The sequence below is a fragment of the Miscanthus floridulus genome, chromosome 1 (genome assembly GCF_019320115.1).
Source record: "Miscanthus floridulus cultivar M001 chromosome 1, ASM1932011v1, whole genome shotgun sequence".
In the NCBI taxonomy this organism is placed as follows: Eukaryota; Viridiplantae; Streptophyta; class Magnoliopsida; order Poales; family Poaceae; genus Miscanthus; species Miscanthus floridulus.
Window position 1 is genome coordinate 39,178,041 of NC_089580.1, and position 20,607 is coordinate 39,198,647.

Consider the following 20,607-nt stretch of genomic DNA (forward strand, 5'->3'; position numbering starts at 1 on the left):
CGAGCCAGGCCCAAGGGAATCGACCGTATCCAGCAAGCTAGGCTCGCGCCATGCGGGGTAATAATACAGTTAATGATGTTACTAGCACATAATTAATGAATATTAAGTAATTTTAAAGAAGATTAAGGTTTGATAAGATAAAATAAGTGTTATTATGACACAATATATCGTAAAAGAATAATTATTTTAGTATTTATGTCGACACATTCATGTCACATGATTTGTTCTCATGCAGATAACAAAAAACTCCTGAGTCAGGCTTCATGCATACATGGCTCACCCATGGAAGCAAGAAAAAATCTTGCCCGCACATAATACAAGGTAACACATGTGTCTCTAATTTCTTCTTTTCTTCTTTTTTTTAGAATCACATAGCGACGTCCACAACACATGCACACTCACCCCTATGAATACACGTACGTAAATTCTATTCCTATGAGCACATTCGATCTCGAGATTCACGAAGTCATGACCGACGCTGGCAGATCTCGAGATTCATGAAGTCACGACCGACGCCGGCTGTCGGGTACCTTAGAACGGGGTACCCCAAGCAAACATCAAAATAGAGCCAGAAGGTAAGCCGTGGGTCCCTCACCTGCCACGACCGAGCCCTCCTCCACCTCGCCTCGAGCCTCGAGCAGGAGGTCTCGGAACAAACTCCGCCTCGCGCGAGGCTCCCCAGGGTAGGCCTCGGCAGGGGGCGTCGAGCCTCGGCAGGGGGCGCCGTCTCCGTCCCGCCCGAGGCTCCCTAGGGAAGGCCTCGGCAGGGGTACATTCTCCGTATCGCGCGAGGCGTCTCGCGCAAGGCCCCGGCAAGGAACCCGATCTCCGTCTCGCGCGAGGCCCCAGCCTCCGTGTCGCTCGAGGCCGGGTCGCCCGCAGCCCGTCACCCCCCGCCTCGATCGGCCCTCCAGACAACGTGTCATGTCCCATTAATGCTTCAACCACTCCCGCAATCTCAGCCGGAGGTGGCTCAACGCCACAGGATGGCCGACGCGACCCAAGGTCGCATCAGCGCCATACCGGCCGGGACAGGGCACGACGGGGATTACCGGCCACTGTGTCCTACCACTGTGACCATGATCAGCGCCATACCGGCTGGGACAGGGTACGACGGGGATTATCGGCCACTGTGCCCTACCACTGTGTCCACGATCAGCGCCATACCGGCTGGGACGGGGTACGACGGGGATTACCGGCCACTGTGTCCAAACGCTGTACCCATGATCGACCGCCCGCTCAAGGCCTCGGCACTGTACACCGGGGCCTCGGCGATCTTGGGGTTCGTGCCTGCCGAGACCCCTCCACCATGGTGCAGCCTCGACACCGACCAAGTTTCGGCCTCACGCGCAGTCCGTCCACAGTGGCTTGCACGTCCACCGCCGCACCCACTCCGAGGCAGTCCCGGGGCTCCCATGACGCACAGGATCTGATGGGACGGCCACGTTGCCCCAGTGCTCCAAGGACGGACCACTCCGACGGCCACACCGCCACAGGAACAGGCTCCACACCGCCACAGGAACAGGCTACAGGGCCCGGACACGCCGCCTCTGTTCACACGACGCCGTATAGTTAGCTCATGTACCATCCTAGTCCTCCCTTCATGCTATAAAAGGAGAGGACCTAGGCTGTTTTGGGGGGGGGAGGAGAACACCTTGTAACACACACACACGCACGTCCCTGCTGCCTGAGAGCAACGTCTCAAGCGGCCCGCACGACACCCTGCCGGGACCTAGGACCAGCTCCCTCTCTCCTTTAGCTTGTAACCCCCTACTATGAGCACTTCGGTGCAAGGAATACAAGATCAACCTCTCAGACTGGACGTAGGGCCTCGATTGCCTGAACCAGTATAAACCTTGTGTCTCTTTGCATCACCATCCGGAATCGGGAGCACGCAGAACAAATTCACTGGTTGGTTGAGGACCCCCCGATCCAAAACACCGACAGTTGGCGCGCCAGGTAGGGGCCGCTGCGTGTCGGTTTCGTCATCCCAGCAGGTTCCGGATGGCAGACCCCGTACGACCATTGCGTCTCGGCACCGTGGTTTGGTTCGGGAGCCTAGAGTTCATGTCTCTAGGGCATGAGTACGACATGGTGCTCCTCACTCCTCGAGCCCCACCAACCAATGATGAAGTTACGCCCCGGCAGCCCAGGCGCGGGCGGCGTCCGGGCGGCCGCTCTCGCCGCGCTCGCCAAACATGGCACGAACAAGGCCACCCCGACGCTACATGAATCCGGGGCGACACGCCACCCCCCGCCATATCCTATGACCAGCTGTTGGCACAGGGTCCCTGGCTGGGGACCTGTCTAGCCTGAGCTTGGACAAAGGAAACTTGCCTGTGGCACGCGGCGATGCCCAGTCGTCAAGCTCCGCTCCACCACTCCCTGAAGAGCCGACCTCGGCGGGGCAGAATCTGGAGACGGCACCGTCCCCATACCCCTTTGGGTTGAGAGATGCCGCCGCCTCGTACGCCTACGCTTACTCTGCCGCTCACGAGCACCCCTCGGAACGCCGCCAGCGCTTCGCTCTCGACCTGAGCACCCACTCCGACTCCTCGGACGAGGACGAGGCATGGCCGGGGTGGATTTTTCCGGACTCCACAACCCTGTGGCTTTGCGCCAGTTCTTGGCTGCAAGCGACTACTGCTTCGGCTACTCCGACTCCGACGACGAAGGCACTTACGACCCCACTCGCGAATGTTTTCATGTCGGGGTCGGGATGCCGAGAGCAGGCGAAGAGGATGAGGGGGCAGGTAGCCGTTCCCCGCTCCACCCCGGCGCGGGCATCGCTACACCTCCACGCGCCATCCTGCCGGCCGCACGAAATGAGAACGTCGCTCTTGCGCGACCTCAGCGCCCAGACCTAGAACAGCTCCGTGAGCTCCAGGCCAAGGTCGAGCAAGACCAACTCCTTCTGCAGCAGCTTCGAGACTCTCTCGAACAGGAACAGCGAGGTCGCGGCGAAGGCGGGGGAGCCCGACGGAGGGCCCTCGACGTGCATCACCGCATCCATAACGATGAAGGGAGTGAGCAACCCCCGATCTTCAATCACGCTAGCCAGAACGTCGCGGCTGCGGCGATGCTGGTTCGCGCAATGCCCGAGCCTTCTACCGCGGAGGGGCGGCGGGTCTGTGACGAGCTCCGAGATCTCCTAGAGACCGCCGCGGTTCAGCAAGCCGAGAGTTCTGCCTCCCGACGGCACGGGGGCGTCTTGAACCTGCCCGCGGCACCACCTTGGCAGGACAGGGAAGCCTCGGCTCATCTCGAACCTACTCAAGCGCCGATAGCTCACAGGGTCCCCATGCTCCTTGACCACCTCGACAATCGACACGAGGGGCAGGGAGACCACAAGGTGGTCGGCCGACGACGACGCCACGACGGTGAGGGGCCCGCCCGAGGCTACCATGTGCACCGAGGTGGCCGCTATGATAGCGAGGAAGACCGTAGCCCTTCTCCTGAGCCACCTGGCCCTCGAGTCTTCAGCAGAGCTATCCGTGTCGCCCAGTTCCCGGCCCGTTTTCGGCAACCAGCCAACCTCGCGAAATACAGCGGTGAGACCAACCCCGAACTCTGGCTTGCCGACTACCGCCTGGCCTGCCAGCTAGGTGGCGCGGATGATGACCTGCTCATCATCCGTAACCTCCCCTTGCTCTTGTCAGACTCGGTGCGAGCCTGGCTCGAGCACCTCCCTCCCTCACAGATCCACGACTGGCGCGACTTGGTTAGGGTCTTCGTTGGGAATTTCCAAGGCACGTACGTACGTCCCGGAAACTCCTGGGACCTTAAGAATTGCCGCCAGAAACCAGGCGAGTCTCTCCGAGATTTCATCCGGCGCTTCTCCAAGCAGTGCACCAAGCTGCCCAGCGTCGGCGACTCGGAGATCGTCCAGGCTTTCCTCTCCGGCACCACCTGCCGGGACCTGGTGCGGGAGCTAGGTCGGAACATGCCACGCACCGCTGCTGCGCTCCTCGACATCGCCACCAACTTCGCCTCGGGCGAGGAGGCCGTGGTGCCATCTTCCCCGACAGCGACGCCAAGGGAAAATGGAGGGACGAGGCCCCCGACGCCTCGGCCTCCCACCTCCCTAAGAGAAAGAAAAAGGGGCACCTAGGGAAGCAGGAGGTCATGGGGGCCGATCTGGTCGGGGCCGTAGAACGCAAGAATCCCTGAGGCCCCAAAGGCCCTAGGCCTTTCGACGACATGCTCAAGAAACCATGCCCTTATCACCAAGGCCCGGTCAAGCATGCCCTCGAGGATTGCTCCATGCTGCGACGTTACTACGCCAGGCTTGGGCTCCCCGACGACGACGCCAAGCAGAAGGGCGCCGGCGACCGGGACGAGGACAAGGACGATGGGTTCCCCGAAGTACGCAACGCCTTCATGATCTTCGGCGGACCCTCGGCATGCCTTACAGCGCGGCAGCGCAAGAGGGAGCGCCGAGAAGTCTTCTCGGTCAAGGTAGCCACCCCCAGTACCTTGACTGGTCTCGAGAGGCGATCACCTTCGATCGAGATGACCACCCTGACCATGTTCCGAATCTCGGGCAGTACCCGCTGGTTGTCGACCCAATCATCGGCAACACCCGACTCTCCAAGGTGTTGATGGACGGAGGCAGCGGCCTCAACATCCTCTACGCCAACACCCTGGAGCTCTTGGAGATCGATCGGTCGAGGCTCCGAGGCGATGTCGCACCCTTCCACGGCATCGTGCCAGGGAGGCGCACGCGACCCCTCGGGCGCATCGACCTTCCTGTCTGCTTCGGCACCCCCTCCAACTACCGCAAGGAAGTCCTCACCTTCGAGGTAGTCGGATTCGGGGGAGCCTACCACGCCATTCTGGGGCGGCCGTGCTACGCCAAGTTCATGGCAGTGCCCAACTATACCTACCTCAAGCTCAAGATGCCAGGCCCTGGCAGTGTCATCACGATTGAGTCCACGTACGAACATGCATACGACTGCGACGTTGAATGCATCGAGTACGCCGAGGCTCTTGCGGAGGCCGAGACCCTCATCGCCCACCTCGACCAACTCAGTGGCGAGGTGCCTAACTCCAAGCATCGTGTGGGGGCGTTTGAGCCCGCGGAAACCATCAAACTCATCCCGGTCGACCCCGCCTGCCCCGATGACCGGGCGCTGAGGATCAGCGCCACCCTCGACATCAAATAGGAAGCCGTGCTCGTCGACTTCCTCCGTGCGAATGCCGACATATTTGCATGGAGTCCCTCGGACATGCCGGGCATACCGAGGGAAGTCGCCGAGCATGCCCTGGATGTCCATGCCGGCTCTAGACCGGTAAGGCAACGCCTGCGCCGCTTCGATGAGGAAAAGCGTAGGGCCATCGGTGAGGAGGTGCAGAAACTACTGGTGGCCGGATTCATCAAGGAAGTATCCCACCCGGAGTGGTTGGCTAACCCCGTGTTAGTTAGGAACAAAAGTGGGAAATGGAGGATGTGTGTAGACTATACCGGTTTGAACAAAGCTTGTCCAAAAGTCCCTTTCCTGTTACCCCAAATCGATCAGATCGTTGACTCCACTGTGGGATGCGAAACCTTGTCTTTCCTTGATGCGTATTCTGGTTACCATCAAATCAAGATGAAAGAGTCCGACCAGCTCGCGACTTCTTTCATCACACCATTTGGCATGTACTGCTACGTGACGATGCCCTTCGGCCTCAGAAACGCCGGTGCCACGTATCAGCGGTGCATGACCCAGGTCTTTGGCGACAACATTGGGCAGACCATCGAGGCCTACGTAGATGACATCGTGGTCAAGACCAGAAAGGCCGAGGGTCTCGTCGACGACTTGACAATAACCTTCAAATGCCTTAGAGAGAAGGGCATCAAGCTCAATCCCAAGAAGTGTGTGTTTGGGGTTCCCCGAGGCATGCTCTTAGGATTTATAGTCTCGGAACGCGGCATCGAAGCCAACCCAGAGAAGGTCTCGGCCATAACCGGCATGGGACCAATCAGGGACCTCAAGGGAGTACAGAGGGTCATGGGATGCCTTGTGGCCCTGAGCCGATTCATCTCGCGCCTCGGCGAAAAAGGTTTGCCTCTGTACCGACTCTTGAGAAAATCTGAGCGTTTTTCCTGGACTCTCGAGGCCGAAGAAGCCCTCGACAGACTCAAAGCACAGCTCACGAATCCTCCCGTCCTGATACCCCCAGCCATGGACGAGACCCTCTTGCTCTACGTCGCCGCAACGACCCAAGTGGTCAGCGCCGCCGTAGTGGTAGAGAGGCAGGAAGAGGGGCACACTCTGCCCACCCAACGACCTATTTATTTCATCAGCGAGGTGCTCTCCGAGACCAAAGCACGCTACCCCCACGTCCAGAAGCTGGTCTACACCGTGGTCCTGGCCCGGCGCAAATTACGTCACTACTTCGAGTCGCACCCAGTAACTGTGGTATCATCTTTCCCCCTGGGCGAAATAGTTCATAACCGGGAGGCCTTGGGCAGGATAGCCAAATGGGCTGTCGAGCTTATGGGGGAAACCTTGACCTTTGCGCCTCGAAAGGCGATCAAGTCTCAAGTCTTGGCCGATTTCGTGGCTGAATGGACAGATACCCAACTGCCACCCACTCAAATTCAGACGGAATACTGGACCTTGTACTTCGATGGATCCCTGATGAAGACCGGGGTGGGCGTGGGTCTGCTCTTCATTTCGCCCCTTGGAGTACACATGCGCTACATGGTGCGGCTCCACTTCACCGCCTCCAACAACGTGGCCAAATACGAGGCCCTCATCAACGGCTTACAAGTAGCCATCGAACTTGGGGCACGATGCCTCGACGTCTGAGGCGACTCGCGGCTCATCATAGATCAAGTGATGAAGGAGTCAAACTGCCTCGACCCCAAAATGGAGGCTTACTGCAAGCTGGTACGACGCCTAGAAGATAAGTTCGACGGTCTCGAGCTAAATCACGTCGCGCGGAAGTACAACGAAGCCATCGACGAGCTGGCAAAGATGGCCTCAGCACGGGTTCCGGTCCCCCCGAACGTCTTCGCCAGAGACCTCCACAAACCTTCCATTGGATACACCTCGGCAACAGAGGAGGGCCCACCTGTGGAACCCGCGGCGAAGCTCGACGCCCTCTCTGCTGCCGAGACCCCCTCGACCAAGCCCGAGGTCATGGAAGTCAACACCGAGCCTCCACGGACTGATCAGGACGCGGATTGGCGAGTCCCGTTCCTCGATTGGCTCGATTGGGGGGAGCTTCCTGACGACAAAACCGAAGCACGGCGGCTTGCGCGGCGAGCCAAGACCTACGCCCTCTACAACGGTGAATTGTATAGACGAAGTCCCTCAGGTGTCCTCCAACGGTGTATCAGCTCTGAAGCAGGCCAAGCCCTGCTTTGGGACTTACACGCGGGCGCCTGCGGGCACCATGCGGCGCCTCGGACGCTTGTAGGGAACGCTTTCCGCCAAGGGTTCTACTGGCCGACAGCAGTCGCTGACGCTACCAAGCTGGTACGCTCCTGCGAAGGATGCCAGTACTATGCCCGGCAGACACATCTCCCAGCCCTGGCCCTGCAAACCATCCCCATCACCTAGCCATTTGCCGTATGGGGTCTTGACATGGTCGGGCCTCTACAAAAGGCCCCCGGGGGCTTCACCCATCTATTGGTATCAATCGACAAGTTCTCCAAATGGATCGAGGCTCGTCCGATCAATCGAATCAAATCCGAGCAGGTGGTGCTATTCTTCACTGACATCATCCACAGGTTTGGGGTCCCCAACACCATCATCACCGACAACGGGACGCAGTTCACCGGCAAAAGGTTCCTGATGTTTTGCGACGACCACCACATCCGTGTGGCCTGGTTGGCCGTAGGACACCCAAGGCCCAACGGCCAAGTAGAGCGTGCCAACGGCATGATCCTACAAGGCCTCAAGCCAAGGATTCACAACCGATTGAAAAAGTTTGGCAAAAAATGGCTTGCCGAGCTCCCGTCGGTCATCTAGAGCCTGAGGAACACTCCAAGCCGAGCCACGGGATTCACGCCTTTCTTCCTAGTCTATGGGGCCGAGGCCATCCTCCCCACCGACTTGGAATATGGTTCCCCGAGGCTGCAAGCCTATAACGAACAAAGTAACCGCACCACCTGAGAGGATGCCCTTGATCAACTGGAGGAAGCCCGGGACGTCGCGCTACTACACTCGGCCAAATACCAGCAGAGCCTACGGCGCTATCAGGCCCGACACGTCCGAGGCCGAGACTTGAAGGTAGGCGACCTGGTGTTGAGGCTAGCACAGAGCAACAAGGGTCGCCACAAGCTGACCCCGCCATGGGAAGGACCGTACATCATCGCCCAAGTGCTGAAGCCCGGGACCTACAAGCTGGCCAACGAGAAGGGCGAAGTCTTCACCAACGCTTGGAACATAGAATAGCTACGTCGCTTTTATCCCTAAATTTCCAAGCATTGTATATGTCGTTCCTAGAAATACAATTAAAAAGCGTTCTTTAGTTGGTCTAATTTTTTGAGAAACCCCCTGAGCCCATCGTAGGCCTCGGCAATACGGTAACACGGCAAGGGAAACTCGGGTCTGCCTCGGCAGAACCAAGCCTCCCTCGGGGGCTAGATGGGGGACTCCCCCTAGGTCCCACGCACCATTCTTTAAGTTGCTTTTTCGCAAAAATTCCTACGCTAAGAACTCTGGCAGGCTCTGACGAATCATTTGTGAAGACTCCTCGGACCAAGGTCTGCTTCCTAAGCAAGAGGCTAGTAGAGTCGCGAGACGGCCTATGCCCCCGGGCTACGGCAGTCCCTCACTACCTCTCGCTCAAGGAATGGCTTAGGCCCCAAAGGGGTGTTTCGCAAATAAAATCTGATCAGAAGCAACAGAGGGCAAAGGCTCGGAAACATGAGAAAAACAACTAAGAAACACAAATACTTCAGAAATAAAGGCCTCGACGGCCACAAACGTTATGATACAAAAATAACCCATATTCTATCTTTACATAGCCCCCGGGGCCCAGATCAAGGTTCAGGGCCTTTAGCACCAGCAGATGGTAGGGGGGGCACCACCTCCTCTTCGAAGAGTGTCGCCAGCGCCGCGCCAGGGCCTTCCGCCGCCTCCATCAGCTTCGCGACCGCCGCGTCGGCCTCCTCCTCCTCATCAGGCAGAACGTAGCCATCACTGATGGCCGAGAGGTCGACGCCAAGGTAGTGAGAGGAGATGACGGCCATCGCCCACTTGACACCCGTGTGCAACGCCCCTCGGAGCCGTTCGCACATCTGGCTGCTCAGCGCAATCAAGCGGCTCCCAAGGGAGCTGCCTGACTGAACCCCCTCGACCTCCAAGGCCTCGCAGGCGGAAAGGGCGGCACATTTCAGCACCTCGTGCTCCTTGATCTCGGTATCGAGCACTGTCTGTACCGCGCTGGAAGCCTCGGCGGCCCTGGTGAACTCCGCCTCTGACTCTACACCGCGGAAAATGTAATGAGGTAAGAAAAAACAACCTAAGTTAGGGACGAAAGCCCACGGAACTCACCCTTGGCCTTCAGCTCCCAGCGTCGGGTCTCCACCTGACAAGCCTCGACCTTCTCCCTCAACCGCTGGGCCTCGACCCGAGAGGCCTCGGCCGCCCTGGAAGCTTCACTCCCCAGCTCTGCGTCACACAAGGAAGTTAGGGAGCGAACATAAGGAAAAGAAAACAAAACAGGGGGACTCAAACTCACCCTCGACCGTCCCCCTCAAAACCACAGCCTCGATTTGCGAGGCCTCAACCGCAGCAAGGGCCTCGTTCAGAGCACCTTTGGTCAGCCGGTGTGCACTCTCCTCTGCCCCCAGCTGCCCGGCGAGGGCCTTGCCTGAGGCCGTCGCTTCTTCAGCCCAGGATCTGAAGGCATCCCGATCGCTGACGACGCGGGTAAGCTCCTCCTCCAGCTCCTTGATCCGCGCCGCCAAGGGGGTGCGCTGCGTCTGGGCTGTGGCCGCCTCGACCTTCATGTCGGCACAGCGAAGGCGGAGGTCCCCCACCTCCGCGCTTCGTGCCGATAGAAGCTCGTTAGCATCGGCAAGAAGGCCCCTCTGCCGCTGAAGCTGGTCCCAGATTCCCCTCTCCCACCGAAGGAAGACCGACTTCCCGAGGGACCGGGTCTCGAGCTCTTGAGGAGGCAGAGCAGAGGTCGTCGATTATGACAAAACCGAGAAAAGAACAACGTCACGCGAGAAAGGAAAACACGAACCTGGGCGACTCCGGGCAGTTCGTCGGCCACCACGGACAGCGTCGTCCATAGCGACCGCTCCGCTAGCTCACGGTACTGCTCGAAGGTACTCCAGCGCCCGCCCTCGGCCGTGTCCTCGAGGGCGAACAGAGGCTCCCCCTCAAGGTCGTCCCGGCTCCGCCACAGTACCCACGGGTGATCCCACCCGCGGGGCTCGGGTCGCACCCGCACGAGGGTCGAGCCTCCCTTGTCTAAGAGCGGCGCCGGCTGCTCCACGGCATCGGTCTCCTCGGCGTCGACCACCTCCCGCGCCCGGGAAGTATCGTCGGAGGAGATCGGATAGACCTCCGTCTCCCGGGCGCTCTCCCTCAACAATGGCGGGCCCTGAGCCAAGGGCACGGCCGAGGCCTCCGCCGCCTGCGTCTCCGCCTCCTGTACAGACGGCCTCGCCGCCATCACAACGGCCTCGGTGACCTCGGGGGCTCCCGCCTCTGCAATCACGGCCTCGGCGGTCTCGGGGGCTCCGGCCTCCGCCATCGTGTCCTCGGCAGACGCAGAGACGCCGACCGTGGCCACTGCGGTCTCGGCGGTCATGGGCGCCGTGGCCTCCATCGCCTCAGCCTCGGAGGCCCCGGGAGCCTCGGCAACAAAGGGCACGACGGCCCCATCTGACTGTGTAGGGGCCGCCTCGGCGACCCCTCCGTGGGTGACTGGTCCCTTTGGGTCGACCCTCGCCGACGCCGCGCCGCATTGGATAGCGGCTTGTGCCTCCGCCACCCAGTGGGCGGAGGACCCGGGGCTCGCCTTAAGCGCCTTAAGGGGCGCCAAGGGGAGGTCATCCGCAGGCCGCTTCCGACTAAAGGAAATTAACCTATAGGGTCAACGCGAGACCAAAAAAGCGAACGGAAGACACTACGACCCTGCCAAAAATACACTTACTTAGAACGGGGCGGCCCCCGCTTCGCCACGGCAAACCGCATCCGCAACGGCGGAGGCGGCGGCAGTGGCGTCGCATCCGTATCCATCGGCGCCGGTCGGTCCTCAGCGGACCCCGGTGCCCCTTCGGTCCTCTGCGGGGGCGGTGGTGTCGCCTCCACCGCCACCTGCTCCACCACGGCCGCCGAGCCTACCGGGCTGACGGCGCGTTTGCCTAACGCCCGCGCCTCGGGCGTGTCGGCCTCGGCCCTGGAGTAGGCAACCGCCGGCCCCGGGTCCGCTTCTCCTCCCCTTCCCAGGGGTGCCGGGATGCTTACCGACACCCCGGGCGCCACCTCCATGACATCAGGAAGGTGGTCCAGGGGACCTCGCCCTCCCTCGACCTTGTCGTCCCCGTCCGAGGCCTCCGTCGACAACGACGTCGACGGGGATTCCTCCAGCGGAAGACCGTCCTTCCATTGTTGACGGCGGCGCTTATCCAGCTCCTCGTGCGCAAGGATGTGCTTCGTGCGCTTCGCCGCCTTGGCGTCCTTTCGCCTCTTCTGCGCATCGGCGTGAGCACGGTTGACCGCCCGCCACCCCGCGTCCTTGGGAACGGGCGGTGGAGAGGAGCGCACGTCCCTCATCCCCTAAAGGAACGACAAACACACATAAGGGAACAAGGGGTAGGAGGAGACTGAGGAGGTTCAGAGGCTACAGCGGCGCACGACTCATGTACCACCGGCGGTTGGAGGACGCGAGTTGGGCCGGGATGTAGAGGTGCAGGCGGTCCTAACGCACTTGGAGAGTGCAGCCTCCGGCCCTCGACGCCTTCCTCTTACCCGACGTACCCGTCGGCTTGGTAGTGTGCCCCGCTCGGAACAGGTGGAGCCACAACTCCCAATGGGGAGCGATCCCCAAATACCCCTCGCAGACGGCAACAAAGATAGCCGCCTGAGCGATGGAGTTGGGATTAAAATTGTGGAGCTCCACGCCGTAGTAGTGCGGGAGCGCCCGCATGAACCGGTCCACTGGGACACCGAGGCCGCGCTCGTGGAAAGAGACGAAGCTCACGACGTAGCCGTCGCGGGGCCTCGGCTCCGGCTCACCATACGGAGCAATCCACTCCGGCCTACTAGGGTCTGTCACCGGGCGGAGGAGTCCACCGTCGACAAGCGACTAGAGCATTTCCTCGGTGACGTCCGACGGATCCCAAGGGTCCGCCTCGACAACAACGACGTTGCCGGCCATGGTGCGATGGAGGAATCGGGCGCGGCGGTGAGTTTTTTCTCTCTCCCTCCCACGCTCTCGCTTTTTTCCTCGCTTTCCCCCTAGGCTCGCTCTTCTCTCCTCTTCTTCCCGGCACCCACTGCTCTGGCGATGGCTCGACGGAGGCGGTGCTAATGCAGGCAAGGTAAGACGAGGAGGGGCGAGATTCCTCGGGTATTTATGCAGGGAGGAGGCGAAACGAATGGGCGACAAAATCGGGGAGGTTTTCCCCCGTCCGGCGCGGTTAACCACGAGCCGATCTTGGCGGCCCACGCGCCCACGTCTCCCGCATTAAATGCGAGGACGGTTACGTCCCATCCACCACACCACGCTCGGCCACTACGGCAGTAGGTACCGTTTCGACTCCCAATAAAACTGCCCCAAAAGGCGCGCCGCCCGAGCCAATAGGGAAGATATTCCCTGCGGCCTATTCCTTTCGTATGAAGGAATCCAGCTCTGAACCTATTACGATCCAGGGGTTCGAAGGCTGGACCCCAAAGGGTTTTGACAGCCACCCCAGGATAATAGAGTCAGGGACAACCGCGGGCGAGCCCATACAGGGCCGAGGCCCAAGCAAGCGAAACGCTTGGGACGCCCAAAGTTGTGTCCGAGACCGGAGGAAAGTCTCCGAATGGGATCCCACCATAGGGAGGCACCGAGCCACCGAGGCCTAGCGAACGGCCTCGGCACCCACTAGAGACATCCTTTGGTACTCTTGGAGTGTGTCTCTGGACCGCTAGCCGTCCCCTAGCGAACGGGGTACGGGCCTCCACTCGGACTACCCGATAACAGCTCACCGGAAGTGCCACCGCTCGTGCCCATCGAGGGTAGCGAGGCACATTCCACCCCTCCTTCTGAGCGAAAAGGAAGCGTGAGGGTCGTATAAAAAGATAGGGGAGTCCCTGACGGCCCTCTCACCCTGTGCAGAGGCTAGGGGGGCCCTCCTGCAAACACGCCAAGACCCCACAACTTGGGCCCATGCCCAAAAGGGGCCTCGGCAAACAAACCCTCACGCGCGAGGGGCGTATAAAAAGTCAGGGGAACTCCCGACGGCCCTCTCGCTCTGCGCAGAGGCTAGGGGCTCTTCCTGCGACCTTTGCCGAGACCAGAATGGGCTCGGCAAACAAACCCTCCGTCCAAACGAAAAGGATATGTGAGGGGCGAATGAAAAAGTCAGGAGACCCCCGACCGTCCTCTTGCTCCAGGCGGAGGCTCGGGGGCTCCTCTTGCACCCAAAAACCAAGACAAAAACACGATAAAAGGGCTCCGAGCCCGTTACGGTCCAGGGGTTCAAAGGCTGGGCCTCCAAGAGGTTTCAACAGCTGCCCCAGGGCAACAGAGTCAGGGACGACTTCGGGGCGAGCCTACGAATGGCCCAAGCCCGAACGAACAGTCGCTCGGGGCGTCCTAAGTCGTGTCCGAGACCGACAGGAGAGTATCCGAATGGGATCCCACCGTAGGGAGGCGCCGAGCCACCGAGGCCCAGCGAACGGCCTCGGCACCCACTAGAGAAATCCTCCGGTACTTTTGGAGTGCGTCTCTGGACCGCTAGCCGTCCCCTAGCGAATGGGGCTCGGGCCTCCACTCGGACTACCCGATAACAGCTCACCGAAAGTGTCCACGCTCGCGCCCATCGAGGGTAGCATGGCACATTCCACCCCTCCTTCCAAGCGAAAGGAAGCGTGAGGGACATACCCAAAGTCAGGGGGACCCCTGACGAACCTCTCGCTCCGTGCGGAGGCTAGAGGGCCTTTTTTTTTGCAACCTCGCCGAGACCCCCGCAACCCGAACTTGCGCTTATGGGCTCGGCAAATGCAATAAGAACTGATCACTCAAACGCGAAAATGCAGAAAGCCCCTGGAGGAGTAACTTCACTCCTCCAGGGGCTCGGGGGCTACACCAGGCGGGTGCGCTCGCGCGCACCCACCGGAACCTCAGAAAACAAACCAATTCCTACGGAGCAGGCATAAACCCAGCCTCGACGAACCCTCAGGGAGAGTGCACGCACTCACCCCGAGGCTCGAGGGCTACTGTCGGGTACCTTAGAATGGGGTACCCCAAGCAAACATCAAAATAGAGCCAGAAGGTAAGCCGTGGGCCCCTCACCTGCCACGACCGAGCCCTCCTCCACCTCGCCTCGAGCCTCAAGCAGGAGGTCTCGGAACAAACTCCGCCTCGCGCGAGGCTCCCCAGGGTAGGCCTCGGCAGGGGGCACCGAGCCTCGGCAGGGGGCGCCGTCTCCGTCCCGCCCGAGGCTCCCCAGGGAAGGCCTCGGTAGGGGTACATTCTCCGTATCGCACGAGGCATCTCGCGCAAGGCCCCGGCAAGGAACCCGATCTCCGTCTCGCGCGAGGCCCCAGCCTCCATGTCGCTTGAGGCCGGGTCGCCCGCAGCCCGTCACCCCCCGCCTCGACCGGCCCTCCAGACAACGTGTCATGTCCCATTAATGCTTCAACCACTCCCGTAATCTCAGCCGGACGGTGGCTCAACGCCACAGGATGGCCGACGCGACCCAAGGTCGCATCAGCGCCATACCGGCCGGGACAGGGCACGACGGGGATTACCGGCCACTGTGTCCTACCACTGTGACCATGATCAGCGCCATACCGGCTGGGACAGGGTACGATGGGGATTACCGGCCACTGTGCCCTACCACTGTGTCCACGATCAGCGCCATACCGGCTGGGACAGGGTACGACGGGGATTACCGGCCACTGTGTCCAAACGCTGTACCCATGATCGGCCGCCCGCTCAAGGCCTCGGCACTGTACACCGGGGCCTCAGCGATCTTGGGGTTCGTGCCTGCCGAGACCCCTCCACCATGGTGCAGCCTCGACACCGACCAAGTTTCGGCCTCGCGCGCAGTCCGTCCACAGTGGCTTGCACGTCCACCGCCGCACCCACTCCGAGGCAGTCCCGGGGCTCCTATGACGCACAGGATCTGATAGGACGGCCACGTCGCCCCAGTGCTCCAAGGACGGACCACTCCGACGGCCACACCGCCACAGGAACAGGCTCCACACCGCCACAGGAACAGGCTACAGGGCCCGGACACGCCGCCTCTGTTCACACGACACCGTATAGTTAGCTCATGTACCGTCCTAGTCCTCCCTTCATGCTATAAAAGGAGAGGACCTGGGCTGTTTTGGGGGGGAGGAGAACACCTTGTAACACACACACACGCACGTCCCTGCTGCCTGAGAGCAACGTCTCAAGCGGCCCGCACGACACCCTGCCGAGACCTGGGACCAGCTCCCTCTCTCCTTTAGCTTGAACCCCCTACTACGAGCACTTCGGTGCAAGGAATACAAGATCGACCTCTCAGACTGGACGTAGGGCCTCGATTGCCTGAACCAGTATAAACCTTGTGTCTCTTTGCATCACCATCTGGAATCGGGAGCACGCAGAACAAATTTACTGGTTGGTTGAGGACCCCCCGGTCCGAAACACCGACACCGGCAGATCTCGAGATTCACGAAGTTACGACAGACGCCTCGCTGTGGACCGGGACGTCGTCTACCACAGAAAGCTTAGCGCCATTAAATCCTTGAGGGCCTGTTTGGAATGTAGGAATTTCACAGGAATCACACAGGAATTTCACAGGAATCAGTTCAATTTCATAGGAAAAACACAGGAATGGGGAAAAAATCCCGCATTCCAAACAGACCCTGAATAAATTTAGGAAAAATACGAGCACCCATGCCAAATCAAAGACTTAAATTCGGATGAACAGGTTCTAACGCAAGGAACCAACCAACTAATGTACGATCAGTTCGCAGGTGTATGTTATATTTTAGCACAGCAAGGCAAAACATTATCAGGCAAAGTATCCAGACAGCCCTTAACACGACTTATTACTCTGGCCTTGTCTTTTTGTCAAGCCCAACTAGCCGTCCTTCTCCACATGATGAAAAAATGGACCTCCGATTCCAAAACCCTAGTTAGCCCAAAGCACAAAATATACTTACCAGTCTGTATGTATAACGGACTACCGTCTTAAAAAAATAACGGACTACCATAGAAAAAGATTTTCTCCGTTCAAAAGGAAACGGTAATACTCCTAATATAGCGTCTGTTCGGACAGACAGACCTCGCCCGCGTCGCCAGCTCGAGGAACAGACCCCGCCCACGCCACCCCCACTCGCGTTGCCCGCTCGCTCTGCACGCTGCGCGCTCCTGCTCACGGAACCAACCCCACCCTCGCCTGCGCCGCCCTTGGCAACACGCGCCACGTCGTGTGCCCCCGCCCGAACTCACGCCGAAAGCTCCATCCACCTGCCGCGGCTCCTGCCAAGGTCCATACTGTCGACGAGCTCCACACCGGCGACCTCCGCGCCACTCCATAGCATCGACCTCCGTGTCGACGTCGAGGTCCGTGTCGACGAGCCTCCATTTTTGTCCAAGCACCAATTAGATGTTGCACTTGAAAGCGTATGTTGCAAGCGTCTGTTTCAAATATTTCAGATGTTTCAGAGGTATGTTGCAAGTGTTTCATATGGATGTTGCAAAAGTAGAACGAGATGTTGCAATGGTTGTACACGTATGTTGCAAGCTTTTGTTCCCAATGTTTCATCTGTTTTTCAGACGTATGTTGTAAGTGCGTTTATCTGGTTGTTGCATATGTTTCACACATATGTTTGCAAGTGTGTTTTATTTGGATGTTGCGTATGTTTTTGCAATGGTTTCGAGTGTTTTTGCAAATGTTTCATATGCATATTTCAAGTGTTTCATCTGCTTTGTTGCGAGTGTTGCATCTAAATGTTTCAATAGCAAATCGGGTGTTGCATCTCTCTTCTTGCCTTTTGCTGCCTCACCTCAGCGTCTCCTTCTCTTCACGGCACCGGCTGAGCATCCACCGCCTCCACCTCCTCTTCTCGATGCTGATGACATTCGGGACAATGCGGGTCCCATGTGGGCGCGCAAAACAGCGTGGGAAAAGGACTGCAGGCGCGGGCGTCCGGACGTGCGCTAACAAGCCCGAAAAGGAAAACAAAACAAAGGGTGTGCTTAATCATTACCATTACCAAAAAAAAAAGGAAAACCAAGTATTGGTCCGCTGTTCGCTGAATCACCATTACAAAACAAAGGGTGAAGCAGCATGATCGCTGGGCTGGGCTGGCCAGCCCCTCACACGAGTACTGTTTATCTAAACCAGTCAGTAATACTTCTCTCTCACATAAATAAACCAGTAATGATACGAACCACCCAACCAAACAGGCTGAAGCGTGCTGCACGCGGCTGCTCCTCTCGTCAGCCACTCGACGCCTCCAGATCACTGAGCCCCACCGCGACCACCGGACGGATTAGATCCCGACGGTCGGCGGCGACGATCCAACCACCCGATCCGCAGGGGCCAAACCAATCCGCGATCCAATAAAAAATGGTTGCCAAAAATCCAGTCAGCCACGTGTTCCAATTCCTCGCGTTCGTTCCGTTCCCTGCCAGAAAGGCAGAAGCGGAAGAACACGCGCACACCTGGCACAGCACAGGATGCGTGCCACTGTTGCTACTCGGCTACCCACCTACCCCACACCCGACACGCAGTCTAAGGATCGGATCATTTGGTCCATTCATCCTCATCTCCGCGCACGTCGATCCAAGAGCATGAGTAGGAAAAGGAATTGCGGAAAGAGACGCGTCGACGTCGACGGCGACGCCGGGCTAAGCTCGCCTTGATTGCCCGAGGCAGGCGTCCTTCTCCTCCACAGAGACGGCATTGGTTTCCAGGGTCCGATGGCGGCGGAGGCGATGGCGCCGCTGCTAGAGGAGGCGCGGAGGGGTGCCACGCCGGCGCAGACCATCGGGAACATCGTCGTCTCCATCGTCGGCACCGGGGTGCTCGGCCTGCCCTACGCATTCCGCACCGCTGGCTGGCTCGCCGGCGCACTCGGCGTCGCTGGCGCCGGGACCGCGACATTCTACTGCATGCTCCTGCTGGTCAGTACAGTACCTGTTTCGATTAATCTTTGCTCCAGATCTAGCTTAGTGATTGATTCGAAGCTTCATCCATCCACGAAATGAAGCTGGAATGCAGAGACAAGCTGCGAGAGCAAGAGACGGAGGAGGACGGCGAGCAGCATCGCTGCAGCAACTACACCTACGGCGACCTGGGCGAGAGGTGCTTCGGCCGGATCGGCAGGCACTTCACGGAGGCCACCATCATCCTGTCGCAGACGGGCGGCACCGTGGCGTACCTGGTGTTCATCGGCCAGAATGTGTCGTCCGTGTTCGCCGCCGAGGACGGGCACGGCCCGCTGACGCCGTCCACCGTGGTCCTCGCGCTGCTGCTGCCCGTCCAGGCGGCGCTCTCCCTGGTCCGCTCGCTGTCGTCGCTCGGGCAGTTCAGCATCCTCGCCGACGCGTGCACCGTGCTGGCCGTGGCCACCGTGGTGAAGCAGGACCTCCAGCTCCTGGCCGCGCGCGGCGAGCAGTCGTTCCAGGGCCGCGCCGCGGTGGAGGGGCTCTGGGGAGTCACGTTCGCCGCCGGCTTCTCCGTCTTCTGCTTCGAGGGCTTCTGCATGACGCTGGCGCTCGAGGCGTCCATGGCTGACCGGAGCAGGTTCCGCTCCGTGCTCCTCCAGGCCATCGCCGGCGTCACCGCCGTGTACGTCTGCTTCGGCGCCTGCGGCTACCTCGCCTACGGCGACGCCACCAAGGACATCATCACGCTCAACCTCCCCAGCACCTGGTCCACCACCGCCGTCAAGGTCAGTCAGGAAAAACTCTCAGGCACGAACAACACGGCCGGCCCATCCCCATCGATGAAATGAAACCAATGGCAAAAAAAAAAAAAATGGATGCTCTTCGTGCAGGTGGTGCTGTGCATCGCGCTGGCGCTGACGTTCCCGGTGATGATGCACCCGATCCACGAGATCGTGGAGGCGCGGCTGCTGGCGCCGGGCGGGTGGCTGCGGAAGCGCTGCCACGTCGGCGGCGCCATGGGGCGGGCGGCCCTGCACGCGAGCCGCGTCGCCGTGCTGGTGGCGCTGTCGGCGATCGCGTGCTTCGTGCCGGCGTTCGGGTCGTTCGCGTCCTTCGTGGGGAGCACGGTGTGCGCGCTGCTCTCCTTCGTGCTGCCCGCGCTGTTCCACCTCTACATCGTGGGCCACGCCGCGGGCGCCGCGCAGCGCGCCGTCGACTGGGCCATCCTCCTCTTCGGCCTCGCGTTCGCCGCGCACGGCCTGTACGACGCCGTCCTGTCGCGGCACTAACAACGGCAGGCGGCGGCGCCGCCGGCGTAGTGCACGTTCCCATTCCAACAAACGAATTTCTCTTCCACGCGCGCTTGTGTTGATAAGATAAAAAAATGCAACAGTTTCGTCATATAAAATTGATTGATTAACACGTTTCGGATAGGCGTGGACCGGAGGATTTGTTCACTCCTGCCTATTTTCAGAAAATAAAAAATTACAAGTTCAGACTAGCATGACAGTTGACAGATGGCCTGGTGTACACTGCGCTCCTGTTCTGCTAAATAAAAACAGGTGAACTTTAGCGACGACTCGCTGTTTGGGTTTGAGTGCTTTACCCTTCGACTTTATGCTAAAAGGAACCACGAACCAGGCCCATCTACCACCGTGCTCCATTGAGAAGCCAATTTAGTTAGAAATCCTCTTGTGCATTTCATTGATGGAACAAAAGCTGAGAGAAAGGGCTTGTTTGTTTCGTGGCCTGAACCAAACTTGCCTAGGTCAACAGCTGCCTCGATGTTGCATGTGCTGCATTTGGATGGAGCTCTGGATAGCTGACTGGGCCAGGCAAGCAGCCTGTTCGGCTGGGGCTGAAACGATCATATACAATCGTGGATTATTGCTGCTGACTAATTTGGTATGGAAGAAAAATATTATTCTAACTAAAAATTTACGATCATTTACGACTCAGCGAACACGTCAATGTGGCCTGAGCCAGGCGATCGAGTGCCTGGTGCAGCGCACGGCGTTTGTCTGGGTTAGAGCTGTCGCGTCAGTAGTTTTTCTTCTTTATTTCTCAGCTGTAGCTCTTTGGTGACCGAGATGACACCATTAATTAATATTTAAATAGGTACTCTTGTTCCTTTTTTTTATCGGTCATTCGGTAATAGTTGTGGCCGAAATACCTTGAATATATTTTATTCTATATTCATTTCTTTATTATAAATAGTAACATTATTTGTGTTTTATAATATTAATTTATTAAAAAATTATTTATATTATTTTTATATTATAATAATATGGATTGCTCTAACTATGTTAAAGTTAAAGTTATATACACAAG

At 59.0% G+C, this 20,607-nt stretch overlaps 2 protein-coding genes across 2 annotated transcripts; one reads left to right on the plus strand and one right to left on the minus strand.

Moving 5' to 3' along the window:
- Positions 1–8,980: 8,980 nt before the first annotated feature.
- Positions 8,981–11,732, minus strand: LOC136455048 (uncharacterized). Its single transcript, XM_066455236.1, has 3 exons — positions 11,424–11,732; positions 10,360–10,983; positions 8,981–9,112 (listed from the first exon to the last, which is right to left on the minus strand). The coding sequence occupies exons 1-3, from the start codon at positions 11,730–11,732 to the stop codon at positions 8,981–8,983; spliced, it is 1,065 nt and encodes a 354-aa protein (XP_066311333.1).
- A 6,170-nt stretch (positions 11,733–17,902) lies between these two features.
- Positions 17,903–20,186, plus strand: LOC136479908 (amino acid transporter ANT1-like). The gene is made up of 3 exons (XM_066477622.1): positions 17,903–18,291; positions 18,378–19,061; positions 19,167–20,186. The coding sequence occupies exons 1-3, from the start codon at positions 18,088–18,090 to the stop codon at positions 19,563–19,565; spliced, it is 1,287 nt and encodes a 428-aa protein (XP_066333719.1). The 5' UTR covers positions 17,903–18,087; the 3' UTR covers positions 19,566–20,186.
- Positions 20,187–20,607: the final 421 nt, after the last annotated feature.